This window comes from Aspergillus glaucus, assembly GCF_001890805.1.
Source record: "Aspergillus glaucus CBS 516.65 unplaced genomic scaffold ASPGLscaffold_33, whole genome shotgun sequence".
NCBI lineage: Eukaryota > Fungi > Ascomycota > Eurotiomycetes > Eurotiales > Aspergillaceae > Aspergillus > Aspergillus glaucus.
In genome coordinates, this window is record NW_019170485.1 from 137661 (window position 1) to 152815 (window position 15155).

Genomic DNA, 15155 nt, shown 5'->3' on the forward strand with positions numbered 1-15155 from the left:
ATAAGGATAAATCAAAGCTTAGCATCAAAATCTTCAAATTCACTGATATCAGTGACAGCATGAGGCCCAGCGCTGACAGCCAGACGAGCCTTGTACTCCGGCACATCAGTGATGTAGGTCACACCCTGGACCTTGCGCTTCTTGATGCCATTGGCCCCAGCAGAGGTCTCAACAGAGTCCTCGACATTGTGTTCATCGCTCGACTCGAAGCCCAGATGCTTCAACTGGAAGCCCAGGTAGCGTTCGGCCTGTTCGAGTGCCGACTTCGTTTGTTGCTCGGAGAGGCTCATCTCATTCAACAAGAATGCGCTAAGGGTGGACAGGATCTGGGCCTTGTCACCGGTCGACACATCGACCTTGGCGAATGCAGACTCCAAACGTTTCGGGTCCACTGCGAATCCGGCGGTTTCCAGCTGCTCAACAATGTTCAGAACCAGCTGGGACTTCCGCTCCGGCACACTTGTGGCTTCCGGGTGAGTGCCGTTCTGTGCAATCAGGTGCACAGCGAGCTTGGCCCGAGTGATAGACTGAGGATTAATGTATTGCTCGTAGAATTGGATGGCGTCCGACTTGGTCAGTGTTCGGACGGTGGCAGCGTCGACCTCATTCTGCACGAAATCAAAGTATTCCGAGCCAATATGCGTCCAGAAACGACTGGTCTCGGAGCTCAGGTTCTTGAGCGTCTCGAGTCTCTTCTTGATAACGCTGCGCTTGTGGCCCTCGAATTCTTGGTCTGACATGTCCGCCAACTTATTTCCGAAGTCGCTCAAGAAGGAATCGATACGAGACTCCAGATACTTCGCAGTGCGCTCACTCTGAATGATGACCCGGTACCCAATGGTAGTGGCAGAGTAACGAGCGCCGCTCCAGACAACATACCCCAGCTGTTCCTTGCTTCGAAGTTGGTCGAACGCGGGCTCGTCAGTCATCTGGGCAAACAGCAGAAGCTTGGCCCGGAGAACGTGGTCCATGCTGCTTCCGGCGAACAAGTAATATTCGATACAGTGGTTGACGTTCGCAGGGTCCTTAAGGGTCCGCTCGTAGACGTAGTTGCTTCCCGGGGGAATAATCATGTTGCGCCGCACATTCCATTGAGACGGAGGCAAAGGCCTGCTCTGTAGCACCCTCTCCACTGAATCCGTCATCCGGAGAGCATCCTCCTTGTAGAGGTTACCGTGAGCCAGAACTTCGATGTGAGTTTGTTGCAAGATTTCCTGGAAGAATGCCGAAACCTCTTCGGCTTCGATGAATTCCAGTTCTGCAGCAAACTGCTCGTTGATCCAGGTCCTCTCTGCCGTCAGGTATCTGGTGAATTCTCCGACTTGGTAGAACGGCTGTTGATACTCTGCGTTACGGTAGGCCCGGGACAAACGCTCTTTGACGACGTGGAACCGCTCCGGTTTGACCTCAAGGTCACGCATGCCTGTCAACACCTTCTCCAGGAGCACTGACATCTTGTCGTTGTATCCGCCAATCGAGATATCGAAGCCGAACATGCTGGAAGAGAGGTTGTAGTCCAAACCGGCAAGCTCTGCGTCGTAAGAATACTCATTCAAAGCATCTCTCACAAGCTCACAATACAGTCGCGATTTCACATAGTTTGCAGGCGTCGCCCAGACCAACGGGTTTCTGAGAGTGATTTGCAGGATGGCTTTGGGGACCCAGAAACGGTCGTCCTTCTTAAACCAAAGACGAACACGGTCATCGTGGCGGATGAGCTTCGGCGTCTTGGATGGCTCCGAAGCCTCCTTCTTCTCCACGGAGAGTCGGGTCGGGACAAACTCGTTCTTGTGAGGCATGTGCAAGTCAGACGTTCTGGTTTCTGGGGTGCTGGCCAGCGCCTTCTGAATCTCTGACATGAAGTCCTCGGGGATCTTCTCAACTCTGTGCTCTGTACCGTACCACTTCTCCTTACGGTCCCAGTCACCCGGGTATTCTTGGGCCACAATGACGGCTCGGAAGTTATCTGCCCGGAAGGTTGACAGTGCCTTCTTGATAAGCTCGGCATCGAATGTTCTTAAATTCGAGCCACTCAGCAGCCACTCCCTAGGCAGGGGCTTCTGCATGACACTGCTCAAGCGGCTTGTGAAGCGACTAGCCGGGGACTTTTGTCGGAACCGGAAGTCGACTTCAGTGAGATCCTTCATTTCGTCAAATATCCACTGTTCCGGCTCGCGTTCCTTGACCATGGCAAGGTACTCGAAAATCACCTTCGCCACTTCACGATGTTGTTTCAATCCTTCCTTGGTCAACTTAACAGATATGGTGAAGAAAGCAGATCCAGGGCAAATGGGCATGGCACCGGCAGATAAGCCATTTGCCCAACCCTTCGCCTTAATATGGGCCAAGATACTACCTGGGCCCTCGTGACCCACCAAATGGCTGATATAGCGGCTTGGTTGGGACTCGTGCAAAAACTCTTCGTCAAGGAATGGGAAATAGAAATCCAACGACCGGGTATCCATGACTGGCTTGGCGAATATTTGGATCCCCAGATGTTCGGACAACCATGGTTGTACATCGTCCCATCGATTTTGCGGCAAGTCCTTGTTCTTTACGTCGCTGAAAAAGTCGCCAACCCACTTCTCAAGATCGTCTAACGATTCCCGTCCAAGAACGACAAGCTTCATGCGGTTAGCTGAGTAGTGCCTCTCATAGTGTTTGATGAATTCATCGCGGACATTAAGTCCGCGTTTCTCCGGCTCCTCCTTCAGTGTCTGCAGGTTGCCAGTGGAGAAATGGCTGTATGGGTGCTTGGGGTTGGACAGAGATTTGTTCAGCTGCATCAAACGCCATAGGTCACTCTGAAGGTTCTTCTTGTTCTCCGAGTCCACCGCTCTCAACTCACGGTCGAGAGTCGATTCCAGGAACAACGGACCGACAAAAAATTGTGCGAAACGGTCAAGGGCTCCGTAAAGGGGCGATGCGGAGGCTTCTTCGGACTGTCCAGTCCCATTTTGCTTTACATCAGTGCCATTGGTAGACCCGTTGACCGATCCATTAGTGGCGACGTGGTTGTGCGCATGGTCGTCAGTCGATGTAGCAGACACTTCAAAGAAGTAGTTTGTCTCTGTCGCTGCGGTGTAGGCGTTGGATGATCCCGAATGGGCGGCGAGATATTGGTTGTAGGCATTCTCCTGAGGGAACTTTATGACAGGGAGTGGTTAGTTCTCGGCTCTAGAAAGGGACAACAAGCGTGGGGCTGCTTACTTTCTCTGTTCCCATAAATAGAAGGTGCTCGACGGCATGGGAGAGCCCCGCCATGTCATCATAGTCTGAAAAGTTTCCCACATTGACGTTACAGGCCGCGCTGGCCTTGTCTGTATCCGGGTCATGAACCAAGAGAGCCTCGAGCTTATTTTCTAGACGGATCACCCGGTATGATCTGTTGTCAACCTCCGGTTTGTCCAGGTGTTCTGTCAGACGTTCAATTGGCCCCATGGTCACGGAACGTGTGGAGAATGGGTTGCAAGAAGACTGGGAAAAGAAACGGCCGGCTGACGGGCTGGACAAAAGACGGCTCCGATACGAGAGCGGCGGACGTGGCAGAACAGAGCAATAAGACGCGGCTGCGGCGATAGTGCTAGGACGGAGGAGCGAGCGACTGGCTGGGATATACAGACGACCTCCGATGTTCCACAGGCGAGGAGGCACAGAGGACCTTGGAAGCATGCAAGTACAGTAATGGGGGAAGACGACGCTTGATGCACGGGGTTCACCTCAATTGGCAGCGGACAAACGCCGGATGAAATCGAGCAAATGGAAAATGCCGGATAAGCAAGAAAGGGAGAACAAACGAGTATGCGCAACGATACGTGCACAAGATGCAATAATGGAGGCGAAAGGGGACACCAAAGCATCCGCCACTATGGGCCAGTTCGATAAACCCGCCATTATTCATTAGCGGCAGGATCGACCGAAGGCGGTGACCAGGATGTTGCTTCTCTCGGCAGGCGGTGAGTACCCCATATAATGGGAGGAACTGGGGGGCAGTCAAACGATGCAAGATTTGCAAGGAATTGATAGGCTAACAGGATGCTGGGAGAAAACGACGATAGGAGAAAGTGGCAGAAAATCCAACTAGGAAAAGCGTCACACAACGTGTTCATCACCACTACTGTTGAGAATTGCGTGATAAACATTGTTCTCCTTGCATACGTACATGCCTGAAAATTCTGATCAAGTTCAATATGCAGTGAGTTTAGCATATATAACATGGGACTGAGCATACATCATCAATAGCCCCGATGGTCTAGTGGTATGATTCTTCGTTCGGGTCAACAAATCTGATATCGAAGAGGTCTCGCGTTCGAGTCGCGATTGGGGCCATACCTTTCTTTTTTCTTTTTTTGCCAGATATTATAATGGCAGATGTAACTAGTAGTCATAGTCATTACAATTACGTTCGTCTTTTTTTCCTCAGCAATACGACACCATCAAAGCACTTTTCCACATTACTTCGTAGGTATTCGACTACTGACACTGACTCTGAATCGTTATTTGAGGTTAATCACTACGCCCTATGTACTAGGTAGTACATCGCCCTTTGTGGGTCACATCTGACAACCCCTCAACCCCGCGGCCAGATATCAATCATCCAAACTGCTACTTCTGCCGTAGCCTTACAGTCTACTTGCTCGTATCACCATCGACATGGACTTAGCACAATCACTCGAAAATGCCACCAGCACACAATCCATCCGCTGCATTGACATGCACACCACCGGCGAACCAACCCGGATCGTCTACTCGGGCTTTCCATCGTTATCTGGGACCCTACTAGAACAGCGCGACCAAGCAATGCGCGACCATGACCATGTCCGTCGACGATTGATGCTTGAACCGCGTGGTCATGATGGCATGTATGGCGCGATAATCCGGCCGGATACTGAACTCGTTCGGTCTGGAGAGGCTCATGTCGGCGTCCTGTTTATTCATAATGAGGGGTTCTCGACAATGTGCGGGCATGCTACTATCGCACTAGGGAGGTTTTTGGTTGATACGCATGATCTTGCCGTTTTCCCGCGGCGGGAAGAGCTGGAAGTTGATCCAGAGACACAAACGGTTGGTGTCAATATCCATGCGCCTTGTGGATTGGTCAGAGTGACCGTGCCTGTTGCCCCAAATGGGAGAAAGTCTGAAGCGTCGCGGCCGGTGACTTTCTTGTCCACGCCGGCTTTTGCTAGTGCGATTCTGTTAAAGGTACCGATTCCGGCTGAAATTCGGTGGCCGGAGCTTGATAAGAAGGACTCTATTTGCTTGGATGTCAGCTACGGCGGTGCATTCTACGCTATTGTTAATGCGTGCGAGCTAGGATTCTCTAATGGTTTGAAAAAATTGGATCTGGATGCTGTGACTCGATGCGTGCAGAAGCTGAAGCCTTATCTTGAGTCGACCCTGGAATCAAGTCTGCGATTCAGCACCCCGAAGACGAGCGTTTATCCTTCTTGTACTCTGTGATGATCGTCGATCCCAACACGGGCTACAAATCAGACAACGTGGTCAGCGCAGAGACTGGTCTTTGCTATTTTGCTGAGAACCAAATCGATCGATCTCCCACGGGATCTTGCGTGACAGCGCGGATGGCCCTTGCTCATGCAAAGGGATTAAGGCCCATTGGCCAACGTTGGGCATATAACTCTCTTGTCTCGAACCATTTTAAGGCGGGTGCTTTTAGCGCTGAGATTGTCAAAAAGGCTACGATAGATGGACCAGAGGGGAAACCCATTGAATCTGTGGTGGTGCAAGTAGAAGGTCAAGCGTTCTACACAGGGACGTCTACCTTCGTCGTCGAGGACGGCGACGTGACTTCCTCGAGTGGGTTTACGATGAACATTGTAGCATAGATATCACTAACAAAATATAATAAACTCTGTCAGACTACATCACATACCCGTGCTAACCGCATCCAACAAATGCCCAACAAACACCCCTGCATCAACCAACCAAGGACTATGCCCTGTCTTCATCTCCACCGTCCTCATATTCGCGCCCTCCGCTTGCGCACGCTCTACCATCTTCCGCTGGAACTCTGGAGTAATTGCATTATCCTTCGTACAAATCAAGTAAGTCGACGGGACTTCGAGCCACGCGGCGCCCGTAGCTGGTACCCCCATGCTGAGCAACGCATGCGGCCGCAGGGCAGCAGCCCATTTCAGGGCTTCGGCCGCGGGGAGGTCGAAGTAGAAGCGATAGATTGGGTCATCGGGGAATAGGGTTTTTGTTTCCTCCTGTGCCCACGTTAACATAATGTAGTCGAAAAACAAGGGAAGCGGGACTAGGGACATACATTCACAACCCACCAATTGATATTCATCTCAGCGAAAAACTCCAACAAATTCTCTCCTAGATTGCCGAAAAACGAATTGATGAAGAATAAATAGCCAACTCCCCCATCTAAGCCTTCCCTTGTCTCTCGGCCCTCGTCAGCTCCTGCAACCCCGAGCAACAGGGTACACCGGCCCAGCTGTGCATTATGAGGACAACATTCCGACCTGCATCGACGAGCGGCTCGATCACACTTCGGATGGTAGCGATATCTTCGGTCAACAACGCATCTTTGATTTCGGTTGCGCGGGTGACGGAGGGGAAGGCGATGGAGCGGCATTCGTAGCCTTGTTCTGTGAGAATCGATGTCACATTGTCGAAAGAGTTGGCTGGGTGCCAGGCGCCGGGGGCAAAGACAAAGGCTGGCTTGGACATTTTCCTCACTTTGCCTTCTGGTAGGAATGACAATATACGCAGGTACGGTACGGTGATGAACTCCGGAGTAGACCCCGGAGATATATATACAAGGGACAGACAAGGCTGAGCGCCCCTCACACCGCAAACAGCGATTTATCCTTTATTACGAACCCATACTAAAATTTAAAAGTGCCAGTACCAGCATATAATCACACACTAATGCATCCCTGTCACCAGTAGTGATGCACTTCGTATCTTATGCTTAGGGTTGCACTGGCTAGGGAACCTTATATATTTTAAATGGAAACCAACAAATGTCAAGTCCTCGATGGTCTAGTGGTCATGATTTCCGCTTGTCAGCCTAATAACTGCAAGCGCGGGAGACCTGGGTTCGATTCCCAGTCGGGGAGTTTATTTTTGCTTTTTTTTTTTTTTTTTCTTTCTTTCTTCCTCCGCATGCAAAGAGGGTCGCTTTATCTGATTATCTTTTATCTTATTTTTTCCTTCCCTCTCATTCTTTATCGTGATTCGAACGGGGCAGATAAGGTAGGAGTCTGGTTCCTGCCTCTGGTCATGACGGTTTATATGCCCAGAACTGTCTACGATGTTGGTTCAGGCAGACAAGCCCAGGTTTCCAGTCACCCCGGTCACCATTAGAACTATAAAAGTCAGTCTCAATGAGGAAAGTAATCCAAAGAAAATATAAACTCACCGGATTTCAAAAGCATCTGGCATCAGCATATACGCTATCAGCATGATACATGTAACCACATCATCATACGGCTTGTGCGCAGTCTTTATACCCCCATGATCCCTATCGGGATACCAAGTAAACGGTTCGTGGGCGTCGTCTCCGATTCCGTTGATACTAATTCCTTCGTCTACATAGGCAACGAAAGAAGGCGGCTCGTTATCATCGGAGTCGTCAGAGTCGTCAGAGTCATAACTGTAAGAAACACAATCACGGTAACGGTAAGAATGATGACCCTCGCGGCTGTCATAATCACGAAACCAGTCATATCTGTCGGCATCGGACAGTCCATCTCCTGAGTATGCGAGGATTAACTGGACATTTTCGATGAACTGGGGCCAGATGGCTTGCCATTTGTCGAGGTCTCTTTTGATCTCTCAGAAGTGGGAGTATCTAGTGATGTTAGTATATTCCGATAAGGGTTATTTATTGCGACTTACCCCATTTTGATGAAACTGAAAGTAGTGAAGTTGAGATGAAACACCCGAAGTTGAAGGACGTGAACAAGATAGAGAAGAAGTAGCATGACGTGACTGCATAATGTATCTCAAGAGGGCTATGAAAGTATTGTGAGACTGCTTCTGGCATGTGGTGGTGTTGATGTTAATTCTCGGGACGATGATGGATGGACACCTTTGATGCATGCCTCTGAAAACGGACACAAGAAAGTAGCTCAAGTTCTATTGGAAGAAGTAAATAATAATGATTAGAGAGACTGTACACCGTACAATTCCCCCAATAGCCTTGTACATCATAGTCGTAATCCGGTACTTAATTTCAATGATTTTCATTCTTGCTATACCTAAATAGGAAATTTGGGGACCCGAACATCAGAAGGGGGCGTCGATCTAGCACTAACCTCCTTTGGAACTATGTATATTGATTACAGCTCACCTATGTGGTATGTGCACTCCCGATCATTCCTCCTTGCGTTGGCATCTCTAAGAATATGACGTGCCATATGAATCCGTATCCCTTTTCAAGCAGTGTCAAAAATCTTGAGCACTCAGTACCATTTCATTAGCCTTTCGAAGCTTAAAATGCAAGCTATCCGAGAGATACTCCACGACTTTTTCGGGTCGACACTGCGCGAAAAGACCCAATATACCAGGCTAGAGCGACCATCAGACAGTGACGACGATGCAGAGGCCGAGACAGGTACACGCGTTGAATCTTCCCAGCGAACAACCTTCCAGATAAACGGCACAAATACAACTACAATATCGACAGAAGCAAAAACTATAGCCAAAAATGCCACTCCGGTAGTCCTCTCCCTCCTCCTCGAATACTCCCTCACTACCATCACCATAATCACCGTCGGGAACCTAGGAACCGTCGAACTCGGCGCCGCCAGTCTCGCCGGCTTCACAGCAAACGCCACCGGCTACGCTGTATACTATGGCCTAACCACGAGCCTGGATACGCTATGCGCACAGTCCTACGGGTCCGACATGAAGCATCTCACCTCTGTGCATCTACAGCGAATGGCCCTTTTGCTGACCCTGGTGACCATTCCACTGGCGGCGCTGTGGTGGTGCGCGGAAGGGATTTTGTTGCACATTATACCGGAGCGGGATACGGCTGTGCTGGCGGGGAAATATTTGCATATCGCGGCTTGGGGGATGCCGGGATATGCGGCGTTTGAGGCTGGGAGGAGGTATATCCAGGCACAGGGGTGCTATTCGGCGGGGATGTATGTGTTGTTGATATGTACGCCGATTAGTGCTTTTTTGAATTGGTTTTTGGTTTGGGTAAGTAAACGCTTCTCCTCACATGGATTACAGAAGTGTTGTAAATCTGACATTTATAGAACCGTGGAATGGGCTTTATCGGCGCCCCCATAGCCCTGGCCCTGACAGACAACCTCATAGCTCTCACTTTCTTCCTCCATGTCTACTTCTTCTCTCTAGACAAGTGCTGGACTGGGTTCACGAAGCAATCTTTCCGCAACTGGGGACCCATGATCCGCCTCTCAATCCCTAGTCTCCTAACCGTCGAAGTCGAGACCCTCGCCTACGGCCTTAACACCTACGCCGCGTCGTACCTAGGCCCCTCCATCCTCGCAACGCAGACCGTTCTCTCCACCGTCTCAAACATTTTTTGGCATATTCCATTCGCTATATCCACGTCATCCCGAATTCGCATCGGGAATTGGATCGGCGCCGGAAGCCCCAATGCAGCGAGGCTAGCCACGCGTGTCTCACTGTATGTTGCCGTCGGTGTTGGATGCTTTGGTATGTCCATACTCTTGGTGTTTGGACGGTACATTGCGCGTGTCTTTGCAAAGGAAGATGATGTGATTGAGATGGTTCTGAGCGTTTTGCCGATGTGTGCGGTCTGTCATGTTGTGGAGTGCGTCGCTACCATTAGCAACGGGGTTCTGTGCGCCATTGGACGGCAGGATGTAGCGGGATGGGTGCAGACAGGTGCTTTTAGTGTCCTTGGTCTCCCAGTTGGGTTTGGGATCGCATTTGGGCTTGAGTGGAATGTTTCGGGGTTCTGGATTGGGACGCTGTTGGCGTTGTGTGTAGTGGTTTGGATAGAGCTGGCGTTTATTAAGAGGGTCAGTTGGAAGCGTTGTGTTCAAGATGCACAGCAAAGCATGTCTGCTGCTGAAAATTGACCTTGTCGTCTCTTTAAGTATATAAATTCTATAGACTGAAATCTAAATATCATTCCACATCCACGCCAACTGCGCCGAAGCCAGACATCCAAAACCCGCAAGTGCAAGAAAGACCATTTCCAAACCAGCATATCCGGCGATATTCTCTGCACCAGCGAGGAGAATTGGGACAGCCCCGGAAGCCAAGTTCATGAGACTCGTCATGACCCCGAATCCGAACGTGATCACTTCCTGAGCGTTTTCAGAGTTGTTGCTGTCTTGATTCGCGTCGATCGTCCCATACCCTCTGTCGGGCGCATCTTGCACTATCCCTCTGCCTTTTACAGCAGACCAAGTCTTGCCTACAAAGATAAGACATTGTGTGAGACTGGTCCAGAATGCAACCCCGGAAAGCGCATATGCAATGCCCAGTAAACACAGTGGGGGAACTGGTCCAATGCCAGTGCTGGTTAGAAATAGTAGATGCGCAAAGAACGTTAGCAAACTAGTAATGGTTAGAGCAGCGGGATAGTGATTGAATAATGGTAGATCCAGCAAAAGGCCCAATGGAGGAACGAGAGCGCTTGATAGAATATATGGAATACTGTAGGTACACTCATTAGCTCTGGAGCACAGTGCACAAGATACCAATTATGTCTGCAAATTACCTTGTCGCCGAACCAGCAGCGCGCTGATCACCTCCATAGAACGTAGACGCGAGGAATCGCTGCGCTGAGTTTGTAAATGTGTTGATGCCGCCGTATCCCAGCATACAGATAAGTCCTAGCTGCCAGAATATCCAGGGACATTTGGAGAGTAAGGTGAGAATGCTGAAATCTCGTTCTCTTCTTCCTACGTCTCCTTCTTCTTCGTCGTCTGTTTCTGTACTCACAGAGTCCCTGATAGACACCAGGTAAGTCGCACTCAGAATCGATACCCCAAGCGCGAGTACAGTGCCCATCCACCCCGCAGCAACAACACCATGGACCTTGGCCAGCTGCGGAACGAGAATCGAATTGGTAACACTGCCTAGTCTCCACGATGCGAGGTTCATCGCCAATGCCAGCGAGAGGCGCTTATCTCTGCCTATGCGTTAGCAATAACAGATATTACCTGTAGTAAAATATACGGACCTGAACCACCGCGTGGTAACCTCAGTTCCCAATACCCCCATAACCTCAGCCCCAAGCCCGAGCAAGATCCGGCCTAGGATCATTCCCGACTGGAACCGTATCTGCACGGCGAGTACAAATATCAACTGCCCGAAAACCACACTCGTGAGTGTCAGCAAAAGAGCGAATTTCTCGCCGAAGCGCTGCACGAGGGGTCCGGAGAAGAAGGGGAGGATCGAATTTGGAGCCGCGTATGCGGTATACAGCGCGGATACAAGGTAGGCATATTTCGAATCAGAAAGACCTAAATGTACTTGCAACGGAGTTGATAGTGATGCCGGGAGGTCGTATACTATATTTTGAAGTTTCCCAGTATTAGATCCGTACAGAACACTTCAAGTAGCAGATGTTCTATTTACTGAAGTAAACTCCCCACATCAGAGTGCAGACGGCTGTGAGGACACACCAGTGGCCTCCAGAGGCCCTAGACATCATTCGATACAGTGTTAACAGTCAAGAAATGAGGGGAAAATTGAAAAGGTTAAGAGTACTCCGTACGGAGTACTGGTGTTGCTGTCTTTAACCATACCGCAAACCACACAGTTGCGGTGGCCTGGAAGTACGTGGCAGATATGCAAAGGTTCAAATTTGGGGATTCACAATGAATGAAACATGACCATTTTATTAGCCAACCGCAAGGCTGCTTGCTCTTCATGAGGCCACCAATGATTAGTCTGATACAGAAACTTTTGTGGTTATCAAAGTTTTCAGCTGGGCTGTGGTGGTGATCGTCTTAGATGGGGGCTGAATTGCCAACCTTGCAGCTATACTTAGTACTAAGCGAAGGATTCCCCTGCAAGTGGTGATTGCTCACCCTCTCTATAGTGCACTCACCCAAGCTCACCCCTGCTTGTGTGACCACCGTTGTATGTTTTTGTTTTTGCTGACCTCATGAGTGCAGTATTTAGACTGGCAGATTCCTGACTCCATTTTCCTGCACCACTAAACCAGTCTCTAGAGGCAATACTGACCCAATCTCGCGTCCTTTCCTTTGGTTAGTACGGCATAAAGGGGATCTAGCACTAGAAAAACAAATGTACCAGCGCTGGGTTCTTGCCCACATTTCAAGATCGCCAGCAAATTCTCGTAGGAGTTTGTCCAAAGAATCCTGTTCAGCGCGGGAAAATGGTACATCCTTGAGCCCAGATCATATGACCGAGGAGTTGGTTTTGTCCGGAATCCACGTCCTCCTCCCGAAAGACTGCCCTAAAGGCGTTCAAGATACGGGCCAGTCTGGGCAGCAATCTCCGTAGAAGAATCTGTGACTGATAGACCTCCACATAACGCTCGCTGAAAGCATACATCTGACGAGTCAAAGAGCCCTAAGAATTTCCTGACACATCCATCAAAAGCTAGAAAATCTAAGTTTAATGAAGAAGACATTTTCCGCGGCAGGTGTACACGAGTGTATTGCAATCGGAGCCTTTTTTTTTTTTTTTTTTTTTTTTTTTTTTTCTTACAGGGAGCTATGACCAAGTCTTTGCTTGGTAGACCGGGAACCGAAGGGCTGAGGATTTCTGTGGGAGTTACCAACATTGCCATTGTCATCGTGGTTGTTGTTGTTGTTGTAAAGAGAGTAATTGAGGTTAAGATAAAGCTATATCACGTGCTGAATGATACAACGTGATATCACTATCTATAGGGCCTTTCTCCCATACTCTTCATCTGAAACAACATCATGCCAAGCCGTCTTCCCATGCCCAACGACAAAATGCGTCATGGTACTGTTATCATCCGCGCCATGCCAATGCGTAGTACCCGCAGGAGCCCAAACAACATCCCCTGTCCTCAACCTCTGAGGAGCACCCCCTTTGTCACAAACCCAGCCATTCCCAGAAACCACTCTGATGAATTGACCATCTGGGTGCGTGTGCCAGTGTGTGCGGGCGCAGGGGGTAAAGGTGACGTTGGCGATTGAGGTTTGTTGGTCGGAGTGGAGGGCGTCAAAGTAGACCTTGCCGGTGAAGCAGTCTGTGGGTTGCAGGCATTTACCATCGGGGTTGAAGCCGGCTGGGATGATGATTGATTGTGACATTGTGGTTCTGTTGAGGGGTCGGTTAATTGTTAGATTGAGGGACTATGCAATAAGGTATGAAAAAGTAAGTACCTTGGGGGAATTTGGTAGTGAAATGCTTAGATTTTCCGGGACTTTTCTCTTTTTTTGAGATTAACGAAGAGTGTTCAGTCTTTTTATTTGTGGGAAGTGAGATGAGGGGTTAATTCACGGCCTGCAGATCAAGAAATATATTATTGGTAGCTGAGCATATGCATAGCAGGTCCACCAATAAAGTCTTTCTCGTAATAAGTACCGAAGATCAACCAGCCACGGGAGTTCAGGACAGATTGTTGTCTGCATCTTAGTTCTGGCTACAGAGTATATAAAATCCCTTCCTATAGAAAATTAGTACATACGACCATAGGGTGTGGAGAACAGGGCTTCCCGTCCGCTCAGCCGTACTTAAGCCACACGCCGGCCGGTTAGTAGTTGGGTGGGTGACCACCAGCGAATCCCGGCTGTTGTATGTTTTTGTTTACTTCGCGAGCATTTAGCGTATTCAAAATTTCAAACAACTTTGTGCCTTGTGCCTCATCGATAATAGGATTTGCTGACACTCCTGGAAAATGAACGAGTTTGCGTCCGTCTCTTAGGTGGAAAATTTCAATTTCTTCAAGTGTGGGGGATTCATGCTGTAGGAATCTGAGAATGGGAAGACATTCTCCAGGACTATAGCACGAAGGGAAAGTTTGCGGAGGTTTTGATGATAGCGGAGGAAACGCCTGATGTGTTCACTGGATACTGATGTAGCTTTGAGCGTTAGTTCTTTTAGGTGAGACAGACAATCCGCATACGATAGGCGGTTGATAAAGGAATTTGTTTCGTCGCCATGATCAAAATCGATTTGAAGCTTTTGTAGATTTTTTGCGTGTTGAATGAGCTGGAAAGCCCAGTCAACAATCAATGTTCGTTCCATTGTAAAATTGAGACCGAGCTCCTGGAGATTGGACCATGCAGTGATGAACTCTGATTGCTGCAGGTTTGCATTGATGCGTTCAGTGACAAGGTAGTCTGCTCCTACCCCTCGCCTATAATTCACAGAGAATGCCACCACAGGTATTCCTGTGTTAATGATGATGTTGAGAATCAATGTGATGGCATCACTGGGAGTCAGAAGGCTACCCTGCTCATAAGTCTCATAATGATTGTTGCGAATTAACTGGAAAGACCTGCAGTGGACTAGGCGCTGGTGTACATCTTGCCACTGTTGGATTCCTTGTTGTGGCATAGAAATATGACCTGAAGGATGTCGACTCCACAAAATCCCATGCCCAAGAGGACTAAGACCATATTCTGGTACTTGGATTACCAACTTTTGGACCAGTGGTGCTAGACTTGGATTCTACGACACGCTTTCCAGTGTCTGCAACTTATTCAAAGAAAGGTCCATCTTCACTGTTCGAAGATAAGTGCGCGCAAAATAACTTGATGTGCTCTTGTAGACCTTTCTGCAGGTCAATCGTAGGGAGCAAAATTCTGGAGCGTCTAAAAAAGCGGCAATCACTTGCACCAGTTCCGGGGATAAATTGGCGATAGAATAAGGTGAAGAGGGGTTTCTTTTGTGTTTGAAATATCCCTTTATTTTGTGTAGTAAACCACGGCCTTTCTGTAGAACCATCTTGAAATTTAGTGATTGATAAAATGTGCGAGGCTACAGTGTTGTTGGATTAATTTGAGACTCCGAAGGATTCAGCCCCTGATATTTCGGCCCGGACTCCGCTCACTATACAGGATTGTTGAGTATGATGATCATGAATTAATTTGGAGGTGGATTAACTCACTATTTGTGCCAGCAGTGCAAATGTGTCCTCGGAGCATACCAGCGCTGCTGGGTTCGTCGACAAATGATGAATAAGTTATGATTTGGAACCGTCCCTGGACGAGCTTCAT

The 15155-nt window shown here is 49.1% G+C and overlaps 9 protein-coding genes and 2 non-coding genes across 11 annotated transcripts; 5 read left to right on the plus strand and 6 right to left on the minus strand.

Moving 5' to 3' along the window:
- Positions 1-11: 11 nt before the first annotated feature.
- ASPGLDRAFT_137224 (a-pheromone processing metallopeptidase Ste23) lies at positions 12-3441 on the minus strand (the record flags this gene model as incomplete). Its single annotated transcript, XM_022541510.1, has 2 exons — positions 12-3146; positions 3211-3441. 2 exons carry the CDS (start codon positions 3439-3441, stop codon positions 12-14), a joined length of 3366 nt encoding a protein of 1121 aa, XP_022395948.1.
- Positions 3442-4070: 629 nt separating this feature from the next.
- ASPGLDRAFT_85994 (putative proline racemase) lies at positions 4071-5846 on the plus strand (the record flags this gene model as incomplete). Its single annotated transcript, XM_022550357.1, has 3 exons — positions 4071-4195; positions 4621-5326; positions 5392-5846. The coding sequence occupies exons 1-3, from the start codon at positions 4163-4165 to the stop codon at positions 5844-5846; spliced, it is 1194 nt and encodes a 397-aa protein (XP_022395949.1). The 5' UTR covers positions 4071-4162.
- Positions 4242-4328, plus strand: ASPGLDRAFT_t168. Its single transcript has one exon. It is a non-coding gene; the product is annotated as a tRNA-Pro (tRNA).
- A 39-nt stretch (positions 5847-5885) lies between the features above and the next one.
- ASPGLDRAFT_30021 (alpha/beta hydrolase) lies at positions 5886-6702 on the minus strand (the record flags this gene model as incomplete). Its single annotated transcript, XM_022543905.1, has 3 exons — positions 5886-6230; positions 6290-6432; positions 6495-6702. The coding sequence occupies 3 exons, from the start codon at positions 6700-6702 to the stop codon at positions 5886-5888; spliced, it is 696 nt and encodes a 231-aa protein (XP_022395950.1).
- Positions 6703-7006: 304 nt separating this feature from the next.
- On the plus strand, positions 7007-7094 carry ASPGLDRAFT_t169. Its single transcript has one exon. It is a non-coding gene; the product is annotated as a tRNA-Asp (tRNA).
- A 161-nt stretch (positions 7095-7255) lies between these two features.
- Positions 7256-8108, minus strand: ASPGLDRAFT_61989 (uncharacterized protein; the record flags this gene model as incomplete). The annotated part of the gene is made up of 3 exons (XM_022548502.1): positions 7876-8108; positions 7397-7801; positions 7256-7343 (listed from the first exon to the last, which is right to left on the minus strand). The coding sequence occupies exons 1-3, from the start codon at positions 7959-7961 to the stop codon at positions 7256-7258; spliced, it is 579 nt and encodes a 192-aa protein (XP_022395951.1). The 5' UTR covers positions 7962-8108.
- Positions 7990-8145, plus strand: ASPGLDRAFT_137241 (ankyrin repeat domain-containing protein; the record flags this gene model as incomplete). Its single annotated transcript, XM_022541512.1, has 1 exon — positions 7990-8145. A coding segment is annotated over one exon (156 nt), but the record flags the coding sequence as incomplete, so codon positions are not given.
- Positions 8146-8464: 319 nt separating this feature from the next.
- ASPGLDRAFT_159431 (MATE family efflux transporter) lies at positions 8465-10116 on the plus strand. The gene is made up of 2 exons (XM_022542436.1): positions 8465-9186; positions 9246-10116. The coding sequence occupies exons 1-2, from the start codon at positions 8476-8478 to the stop codon at positions 10056-10058; spliced, it is 1524 nt and encodes a 507-aa protein (XP_022395953.1). The 5' UTR covers positions 8465-8475; the 3' UTR covers positions 10059-10116.
- On the minus strand, positions 10101-11641 carry ASPGLDRAFT_40120 (uncharacterized protein; the record flags this gene model as incomplete). The annotated part of the gene is made up of 4 exons (XM_022545176.1): positions 10101-10641; positions 10706-11119; positions 11171-11501; positions 11569-11641. The coding sequence occupies 4 exons, from the start codon at positions 11639-11641 to the stop codon at positions 10101-10103; spliced, it is 1359 nt and encodes a 452-aa protein (XP_022395954.1).
- A 1204-nt stretch (positions 11642-12845) lies between these two features.
- ASPGLDRAFT_137280 (cupin domain-containing protein) lies at positions 12846-13244 on the minus strand (the record flags this gene model as incomplete). Its single annotated transcript, XM_022541516.1, has 1 exon — positions 12846-13244. The coding sequence occupies one exon, from the start codon at positions 13242-13244 to the stop codon at positions 12846-12848; it is 399 nt and encodes a 132-aa protein (XP_022395955.1).
- A 312-nt stretch (positions 13245-13556) lies between these two features.
- Positions 13557-14712, minus strand: ASPGLDRAFT_1062616 (uncharacterized protein). The gene is made up of 2 exons (XM_022539505.1): positions 13652-14712; positions 13557-13600 (listed from the first exon to the last, which is right to left on the minus strand). Exon 1 carries the CDS (start codon positions 14491-14493, stop codon positions 13855-13857), a length of 639 nt encoding a protein of 212 aa, XP_022395956.1. The 5' UTR covers positions 14494-14712; the 3' UTR covers positions 13557-13600; positions 13652-13854.
- Positions 14713-15155: the final 443 nt, after the last annotated feature.

Bases quoted from the DNA above. Each gene is read 5' to 3' on its own strand.
- ASPGLDRAFT_1062616 (XM_022539505.1), bottom strand. From the start codon at position 14,493: ATGCCACAACAAGGAATCCAACAGTGGCAAGATGTACACCAGCGCCTA.
- ASPGLDRAFT_159431 (XM_022542436.1), top strand. From the start codon at position 8,476: ATGCAAGCTATCCGAGAGATACTCCACGACTTTTTCGGGTCGACACTG. The intron at 9,187-9,245 runs GTAAGTAAACGC...TGACATTTATAG, and splicing joins TGAATTGGTTTTTGGTTTGG to AACCGTGGAATGGGCTTTAT.